The following is a 10,223-nucleotide window of genomic DNA, read 5'->3' on the forward strand; positions in this document are numbered from 1 at the left end:
TAAGGGACTGGAGCTAACCACTAATGTTTTAAAGATCTGAAATAAGGACAGGCATTTTTCACCCTCTTCATTTCCGAATGCCTAATTATACCACAATTTATTCAATTATTACACCTACTACCATAATTTTGTTTCTAAATAGCTGTGTGTGTGTGTGTTCAAGATACCCCCAAAGTTCTATATTATAATGATGAGCTGGGTGAAGGTTTATCCCCTAACTAAATATTGTAAAACTCCCACTCCATAACAAGAAAAATTCAGTTACTATAAAACAGAATCTTAGTGGAGTTCCCTTCTCTTGAATGTACCACGTGACTTAAAATACATGAAGTGGAAATCTATGTATGTTCTGTTCATCAATGCTCTATTACAGTACAGTACCATATATATTTTCTAATTCTTGAACATTACAGCATTCCCCAGCAAGAAAGTTTGTTGCACTTAAGCATCAGGTGGTTTATCAACTAATATATATATATATATATATATATATATATATATATATATATATATATATATATATATATATATATATATATATATATATATATATATATATATATATATATATATATATATATATATTATCCAAAATACATATTCACATAGCTCATGGTGAGTAAAGAACATTTCATGGGTGGTATCTACACATTTAGGCTTCTTACAATGAACAAAAATGTGCAGATCATGGCAATATCTGTACAGGATCCCCAGATAACAGCCACCTTTTGGAGTGTTTTACTGGACAATACGATTCTGTCCCCTCCCCCTTTTGTAGGATAACATATTAGTTAACTTTTTAAATTCAATGTTATGATTCTTTGTATTTCTCAGAATTTCTAAACAAATGTATGGCCATAGGATTGGCATATAAAAATAAAATGTAGTATAAGAGGGGTACCTGCATTGTTGGCATATTCTTTCAAATTTTCTGCTCGCCTATACATGTGCAGTATATCAAAGAGAACCATCATTCTTGACTACAATACTGTACTTGCCCAATACTAATAAAATACAAGCAATCTGTGTCCTGATTTTTTCAAGATAGTGTTACATGTATCCTGAGGCTTTTAACCCTTTGAGTGCAATAAGTGGATATATCCTCCCGAATATTTATTACCACTGAGTGAAAAGCGGATTTACTCCATGGCATCAGAAAAACTTTTCCCCACAGTACAAAGAGTAGGAATATCTTCTCGTTTTCAAAATCGGTGCCTCAGTTGGATGTGTGCTGCTATGCGATAGAAACACTACTACAGCTCATTGTTTACATGTTCATCAGCTGACACCCCACATGGAAAGTAGCGCTATAATTCTCTTAATGTACTGATGGTTTAATTTATTATACTTCACACACGTATTCATTAGTACAGTATTTATCACTTGATATACTAACACATATAAGCTAAATCTTTACTTCTGAGGTGACAAGAAAAATCAGAATACTCGTGTGTTTCATTTATCACTCACATGTTTTGTTTACTATTTGCATTTATGGGGTTTGAATTTTAATTCTTTTATTTACTTATGGAATATTATCCCTCGGATACTAATATGCAAGTTTTATATTCATTTATAAATCTGTTAAGAATGCAGTAGCATTGAAAAGGTGGGAAGAAGCGAACAGCTCGAGTGACCTTGAAATCAGCTGCTGCGTGACACACGTGGTCCCTTTAACCCTGATGACACCATTTAACTCTTGTGTGTTTTTTATGTGCATTATTTTCTTGATTGATGAGTCAGTTCGTGATGTATGAATTTTATTAAGTTATTATTGATTATCAATCATTGTCAGAGGTTCTTATGTTTTTTATTTATTATTTTATTCATTTACTTATTTTTGGTACTATATTAGATAAAATACCTGTCTATGATGATCACGTTGCCATATTTTTTTCTTCCAAGTCATAATTGCAAAATTAATAGTTACTCATAATGTGGAGAAAAATCTGCAATAATTAGCTCTTTAGCTTTCAGTATTTTGTACAAGGATAAATTTTTATTTAGAGAAAATAAATGCAAATGTTTAAAAGGTGTTTTATAAAAAACAAGTACATTAGCTGTGTATGGACTTCTTTCAATCCTATTATGTACATTTTACGGGATGACGAATTTAATAAATTTTTACGGAAATTATGAGATTTCCGAAAACACAAAAACTATCGGGTAATTTTTGTGCAAGAGGTAGAAAACAGACCCTCATCTGATATTGAAAAAGTTGTGAAATTTTTTTTAATGCTAATTTCATTTTTTGATGAATAATTCACACTCCAAAGGGAACCAGCCCAAAATTAAATTATGCACTCAAAGGGTTAAGGCTGCAGTGAAGTAACCTAATTAGACGTAATAAAGTGTGTATAAAGTTGGTTGTCAGGTGTATGATAATTCCATGCTGCATCCTACAAGGAAATACATACTGTACTTAATATATGGAGATATATGCACATTCATAGACAGACAGATCTCTTTAATAATACCATTCACTCCTGTAATATTCAAGGGAAACTTTTCTTTTGGATAAATCATAAAGAATGGAAAACCAATATGATTAAAATTCATAAAAATGTTAAGTATAATAGAATATTAATGGTTCCACATACAGCAACTAGAAATGTGAAAAATAAATCAATAAAAATTTTCTTGAAAAGCTGATATCAGTAAATGAGAACTTTTGTTTTAAAGTGAAAAATAAGTCCAAGTCACAGATAACCACACCAAGACCTGACTAAAACCCTGTCGAGCATTCACTATGCCTCACAAAAATAAATACTGTAATACTCTTTAATACCTAACAATATAAAATATAGTCTAAAGTTACCATCTGATACAATTGGGGTGATATAATGTTTTCTTATATTACTCTTATCTTCAATTACTTTCTTAACAATTTTGTAAGTACCTGTACGGTACTGTACACTGATTTTGTGCTACTCAGTTACCAATAACTTCTTACTGATAATATTCAGTAAAATCTTTCACTTCACAGAAGTTGGTGTATGTAATCCCTGTATATTTTAGTACAATACAAAGTCAAGCTATTGCTTATTCAATATTGCAAAATTAATCACAGTACTGAGGATCAAAGTCAAGTGTAAGTGAAGTAAATTTCACTGAAGAGATGCATCATATCACTGTATCTCATTATAAAAGTCTGACACAATAAATAAAACACAAGAGTAGAGAGTGTCGTTTTGATCGGAAATATTTGCCACTGTAGGCAGTCCAGGTCCACACCTATCACAGAAAATGCAAACATCAATTCTTTTGCTTTTCAACTGGCATTATCTACTTCACAGTTTTTTCAAACATTTCCCCCACTTTTCATAAAAACAATTAAGTATTTTTCAATCGCTTGGTTCTTTTAAATACTAAATGATTTCTTACATAAAAACAGCAATCTCAGACATACTCAAATGAATATGACTCATTGACACTGAGGCTTATGTGTATTAAAAATATTGTAGGTAAACTCATCTCACCAATAATCATAATAATATATCCCAACTATCCCCCTTCTCCTTTTGCTGATATACCACCTATTTACAAATTATTTTGCCTTTTATGTTAAACGTGTTTAATCTATATTTCTTAGCTTTTACTATTAGTATCGTACGTACTTGTTTATATGCAGAACTTCTCTAGGTGAAATCAGCTGCCAATAACTAAAAGCCAAATTAACAAGAGTTTAATTACCTGTGGTAACCTGACACCACTGTGGTGTACATGTTAACATTTTTTTTTTAAAAACAGATACTCCACTAACAGGAATCATCATGTGTCACTTGTAGATACTACAAACCAACTTGTTCATCCATCACAAGATGAACAACATACCAGAACCTTAAACTTGGTGAAGTGACATGGTGAAGATGATGGGTGGCTTACCTTCCTGGTGAAACACAGTAACTGGAATTCACATGACATCATCTGTGATTATGAAAATTGGACAGTATTATTGAAATTTCAATATAATGCCTCTAATGGAGAGACCAATATTGGGCGAGTGGTCCAAGGACCATGATCACTAAGCTTACCATGTTCACAACTGCATACTTATTGTGTGTCCAGTGGTAGCTTGTATAAGGCTTGGTATCTCCAAACCATAACAACAGATGAAATATTAATTGATCCCCTTCACTTCTAATGCAACAGTGAATGGGGAAGCAACCACAAGCAAATAAGACATTGCTAGGACATTGTGGTCTTGTGAGATGAGGCAGCTTGAAGTAGTTCAGCAAAAGACCTCTCAAAGCACCGCTTCAGTTCTGCGTATGATGTAACCAGTATGTTCTGCTCATCATGGGACATTAGACATATCTGTAACATTCCAATATATACATATGAAGATCTTCATACAAGAATTTGTTTTATTATACTGGTAATGATTAACTGTATTCTTTAAATTACAGATAAAACAAAGTGTATCATCATGAAGGTACTGTACTGTATTAGTTGTTTTTCTTAAAGTTATTTATTAACGCCTTCAAAACCCACAGCTATAAATATCACACCTTCATAATTTGATTTCGTACCACCCTCTCTTGTTCATGCATTACCCCTTCTCTTCTCTTGTGTGTGTGTGTGTGTGTGTGTGTTTATCTTACCCAATCAATCAATCAATCAATCAATTATATTTTAGGACAGTGCTATTCAACCTGGGTGGACGGTCCACCCAAGGGTGGATGAGATTTTGTTTGGGGTGGATGGAGGGGTGGACAAGATTTGAAAGGATGGCGACACGTGTGAATTATGAATTACTGTATCCAGACCTATACAAAAAAGCACAGAATGTTCGGTGAGTTGCGCAAAGATATGGAAGCTAGCTTCACCAAACTGCTCTTTCATGCTGAGGTAAGGTGGTTATCTCGGGGAAAGGTTCTGAACAGAGTGCTTACACTGAGAGAACAGTTGTGTGTTTTCTTCAGAGGAACCAAACCCCATGGCAGTTAAAGATCAGGATAACTTTTGACTGGCAAAGTTGTCATATATGGTCTTAGTTCTTGATCATTTGAACAAAATCAACTTCAGTACCCAAGCCAAAGGTCAGGATATTTTCACAGCAATGGTAAAATTAAATGGATTCAAACTGAAGGTGCTAAAGCGAAGAGCCTAATTAGAAAAGTACTATTTCTCTGATTTCTCGACTTTTGATAACTTTATGAGAATGTGGCTGGGAACACGGGGTGCAGGCAGCAGAAGAGGAGACATTGGAGATGCGAATGTCCCGCCTGGTTGTCAATCACTTTACCTTGATTCAGGAAAACCTCAATGTGTATTTCCCAGAGTGAGAGCAAACACCTGAACTCCAACATGTGGGTTCTTAATCCATTTGCTGATGATGGGGTTGACCATTCTGAAGCTCTATTAGAGCTCCAGACAGATTACGCTCAAAAAACAGCCTTCAAGACATTAGCATACACCATGGATATCTGGGTTACACTGCTGGATATTCCAGAAAACAGGGAGTTTGCCAATCAGGCGATGACCATGTTCGTGCAGATGCCAACATCATATCTGTGAACAAGGCTTCTCAGCTTTAGTTTTAATCAAATCAAAGAAAAGGAACGTTATTTCAAATGTGGATCCCCTCCTGCTGGGCACACTCGAAAGTCGCCCAATGCCAAAATTTCAGCTGATAGCAGACAAAGTACAGAAGCAGCCAAGCCACTGAATCCCCCCAAAATTCATAATTCTCTAGCCAAAGAAAAAAAATCAAATTTTTTAAGAAGGCAAAGGAAGATTTCAATCTCTATTATAAAATCAGCCTTTAGATAAATGTTTACAAAACAAATGCAGTTGGAAGCCACACTAGTTGAGAATTGTGTGTTAATTGGAGGTCCCAAGTACAAACGGGAAGTGCTGTATGAGTATCATTTAAATGACTTTGGCTTTTTTTGCAGCAAGGCGAGATGCAGTTTAGGGTACAACAGTACACATTGGCCATTTTTGCAACTAATACTCTGTAACAATGATAATGTTCTTGAATGTTGTAAGTATTCATAATGTAAGAAATGGAAACAAATTTGATATTTTCATAAAAAAATAAATAAATAAATTAAGAAGTTAAAACATAAAATACTCAATAACCTTTGATATTTCAGCACTAAAGAGCTTCCATTAACTACAAGACATCATCTTGAATCTCTATCTCCCGTGGTTCATCGTAATTATCACCATCACTCTGAGTCATCTGTCTTTAAGGTTTTGTAGAAGAGTTGGCTGCCTTCTGATCTATAAATGAGGAGATCCATGAGGTGCTTGTATATTTTGTTCAGATTGTACCGTGAACCTGTGAAATCTGCCTTAACCTTCCTTTGTTAATAAGATTTGCCCTTCTTGCTCTCACAAAAGTAAAGCTTTGGTATGACATTTGCCCATGGCACCTTTACTACTCATAAAACCAATGGAGATAGAGACTGGCTCTTACTGCACTAAAAAGTATTTCACTTACGGTAATGTTGCATGGACCAAAGTCAAAATTGGCTACAGTGGGGTATGCTATAACGAACGGATCCTACTACGAATATTCCTATAACGAACGGTTTTACCTATAAAATTGAGAATGCTATAACGAACGAAACTCCTACAACGAACATTATTTAAAAAAAATAATTTTTTTTTTTTTTTTTTTACTAATTTATTGTTTTTTTATTACAAATATTAATGATATTCTTTATTTCAGGGGTTTAGATGCAAATTTATGCACTTTTTTACAATTTTTACAATTTTATTGTATATTTTTCAGTGTTAAGTGGTTGTATTTGGGGGCCTGGAACGGATTAATCCTATAACGAACGAATGCTATAACGAACAAGGTTCTAGAACCAATTAGATTCGTTATAGCATACCCCACTGTATTTTGGAAATTGGTCCTTTTTGCACTATAGGTTGAGAATTATACCTATGATTCTTTAATTTATTATTTTCCTTTAATTAATTTAATAAAAGTAATTGTGCTCTGAGTGGAAAATATATATTAAATTAGATTACAATATAAAATGTTAAATAAATACAAGTGAAACTGCTGTTTTTTTCTTTCTCTATTTTAGCACAAAAAAAATAATAATAAAAAATAAATAAATAGATAAAAAATTACCACTTGGGGTAGATGGCTTTTTAAGTTTCATTACTAGGGGTGGACGACATCAAAAAAGGTTGAATAGCACTGTTTTAGGAGAACTACCTGTTGAATATACAATGCTAACGGTCTCCAATTCTAGAATCACTGGAGCTGTATACAGTTAACCCTCACTTTACGCGGTCCCACATTCCGCGTTTCCACGTTTACGCGGTGCCCTGCCGGAACCCAGGATGCTCACATTCCGCGGTGCGTGTACCCTTTTACGCGGAGAGCGGCTGGTGAGCTGCGCCATTTTTGGATCCAAACCTCCCGCCATCCGCCATGTTGTGTAAGCTGCGCGAACATGGTGCGCACAAGGTCGCCCAGTCATCAAAACATTACCAGTTCTTCACCCGCCACCCACCACAGCCGGCCCAAGTCAGTGATAGTGATAATTATGGTGAGGATATGGACTTATATGGACTTTGGGGAGTTTGACAAAGAGGCCCTGCAAGCCTCTGTGGTGGATAGTGATACAATTGATACAAGTGACACAGGTGAGGGCCAATAATCTGCCCTCTGCCTCGGAACCAACCGCCCATCCCCGTGTGCCCAGCCATTTTTTCTACTAATGTAAGTGTTAAAAAACCTAATATTATTGATATTTCTCTTAATTATTAATTGTGTGTGCATACCATCATAAAGTTAAGATAATATTTTTACTACAACATAGTTGTGTGTCGTCAAAAAGTGGAGTTTGGGGATCGGCCCGGACTCCATTTCAATTAATCCCATATGTTATGTTATTCACTTTACGCGTTTCTCACTTTACGCGGGACCCTCCGGGTTACATTAACCGCGTAAAGTGAGGGTTAACTGTATATTTATTTACAATAAACATTTTACTCTTTTGTAAACCCATTTACTATATAACTTATTGCACCGTCTGAGGAGCCATATCATAAACAAAGTTAAGGAGTAGATATACATAGTACTGATCAATACATTATCATCGCTGTTTTACTGCTACATTATTTTCCATGCTTGAATGGGTTAGGCATGATTACCCATCCCTGACAGCATGGTGTCCTCATTGCCATCAAGCAAACTGGAAGCAAATTTTACTCCTTGATGCCTTTCCTAATGCCAACCCACTTTTGTATATACAGTACGGTACAATAATTTACTGGTTCAGAAAATGGTTCCTGTATTTATCCACACAACAGAATAATAATGCTCTCTAATAACAAAACCTGAGTTGGATATGTGGTTAAAATCTGTTAACAAAACACTTACCTTGTCTGGGGAACCAGCATCCAATTTATTTAACACTGCTATTACATGTGCCAAATCTAACCATGGTCTTCCATCATCTGTAACCTGAAAGAAAATAAAATAGAAATGGTTAAAATTATGCCTTATTAGGGTGAGAGTAAATAAAACAAAATCAATTATCCATGAATGGACTGCCATACAAGAAGTAAAATAAAGGCAGTTCTTTTTTTCTACTGAGATGTCAAAATGATGCTGTAGGAATATGTGGTGGTCCGGTCTCCAGTAACTGAATTATATTTTCTCCATATCTGTTTTGTTTCTATAACTTTAGTCTTTCACTCACTTCATGCTCCCTCCCCTTCCTGAGGTTTAACATTTTTTTCTTTTCTTTTTAGGGCAGTCATGAATATTTCACCTTTTTTGATTACCAATCCAGCTTATACTATTCTTCAACACAAAAAAATTTAAGACACGTGCTGAAAAATAAACTAAGATCCTTAGAGGCATGAGTAATTAATAGATTAGTATCAGACTTAAGTGTGAGAGGGCTTTATCTGTGATAAGAAAAGCCTAACAACACAAATTGGCAACACATACGATTGTGAGAAGATTCTGAACCAGCATAGATCAGGTTTCTTTTCAGTTGTCATTGCCATCTGATTAGACTTAGTTATTTTGCTAAACTGATGTGAACAATATCACTTATTAAGTTCCAATTACAGTAAACTTTTTTAAATCCTTGCACAAAAGTAAAATTACATTAAGTTCCCGGTTATTCAGTATCCAGGCAATCAGCAGATTCAACTAGCCAGCACCAAAATGAAATAATAATAATACAGGTTGAGAATCCCCTATCAGAAATTCTAAAAACCGAAAACCTCCGAAATCTGTAAGTTTTTTTGGGAGCACCTGCAGTGGAAGATTAAAATAATTCCACAAGGCTTTTAATAAGTTCCCGGGCGATGCGCGAGTCCCAACGCTCCACGACGGGTTACAAGTGTGACCTAATCTACCCTAACTGGGTCAGGGTGGTGGCTGTTGGCATCAATTGTTGTTCTGTACTTTTCACAGATGTCCGCACATTACTCAGTGATTTTTGTGCTTTTTCTGCGGTTTGTTGCGTGAATATGCAGTTGAAAATGTCGGAAAGACCCACAGGAACCCCTATGGGTAACAATGGAGAAAAAAAAAAAAGGCATTTATGCTTAACCATAGCACAAAAAATTTAGTTATTGTAAAAACTTGACTGTGGTCTGAGTGCGAGTTGACTCGTGGAGGAGTTTGGAGTCGGAACGACCATCATTTATGACCTGAAGAAACAAAGAAAAGTTGTTAAATATAAAAAAAATTCTGAAGAAGAAAAGAGGAAGAAAGCTAACGAGATGGTTGCTAAATTACAGCAGAAAAGTATTTAAAAAAACAAAAAACAAAAAACAATTTGCATCCCAGGATGATATTACAAGAGTGAGTTATGCAATTGCTCACAAAGTTGCTCAAAACAGCAAGCCATTCTCTGAAGGAGGATTTATAAAGGAATGTATGGTTGATTCTGCCTCTATTTGATGTCCAGACAAGAAAAACCAGTTTGATAAAGTAAGTTTGTCAAGGTGAGCAATTGTTTGACGTGTAGAGGACATCGCTGAGAACATGTATCCGCAGTTTAAAGTGAAAGTAAGGACTTTTGATTACTATACTCTGGCACTTGATGAAAGTTGTCATGTCAGACACAGCGCAGTTGTAAATTTTCATTCGAGGCAACACCAAAAATTTTGAGAGCACAGAAGAATTGGCATCAATGCAGCCACTGAAAGGAACAACAACTGGAGAAGACTTAGTGGAAAAAAAAAGGTAATTGTGACTACTGATGGACAGCCAAATCTGACAGGTA

At 35.1% G+C, this 10,223-nt stretch overlaps 1 protein-coding gene across 5 annotated transcripts in view; it reads right to left on the minus strand.

The window, feature by feature from the left end:
• Positions 1 to 615: 615 nt before the first annotated feature.
• The window catches only part of LOC121865482 (PAN2-PAN3 deadenylation complex subunit Pan3-like), a 98,224-nt gene continuing 88,616 nt past the window's right edge, over positions 616 to 10,223 (minus strand). For all 5 annotated transcript variants that reach the window (XM_042364973.1, XM_042364972.1, XM_042364975.1 and 2 more), the window contains 2 exons: positions 8,357 to 8,440; positions 616 to 4,317 (listed from right to left, as the gene is read on the minus strand). In XM_042364973.1, the coding sequence (XP_042220907.1) occupies positions 4,189 to 4,317; positions 8,357 to 8,440 (213 nt within the window). In that variant the 3' untranslated portion in view covers positions 616 to 4,188. The remainder of the gene's footprint in view (positions 4,318 to 8,356; positions 8,441 to 10,223) is intronic.

This window comes from Homarus americanus, unplaced genomic scaffold, assembly GCF_018991925.1.
Source record: "Homarus americanus isolate GMGI-L3 unplaced genomic scaffold, GMGI_Hamer_2.0 scaffold25483, whole genome shotgun sequence".
Lineage (NCBI taxonomy): Eukaryota > Metazoa > Arthropoda > Malacostraca > Decapoda > Nephropidae > Homarus > Homarus americanus.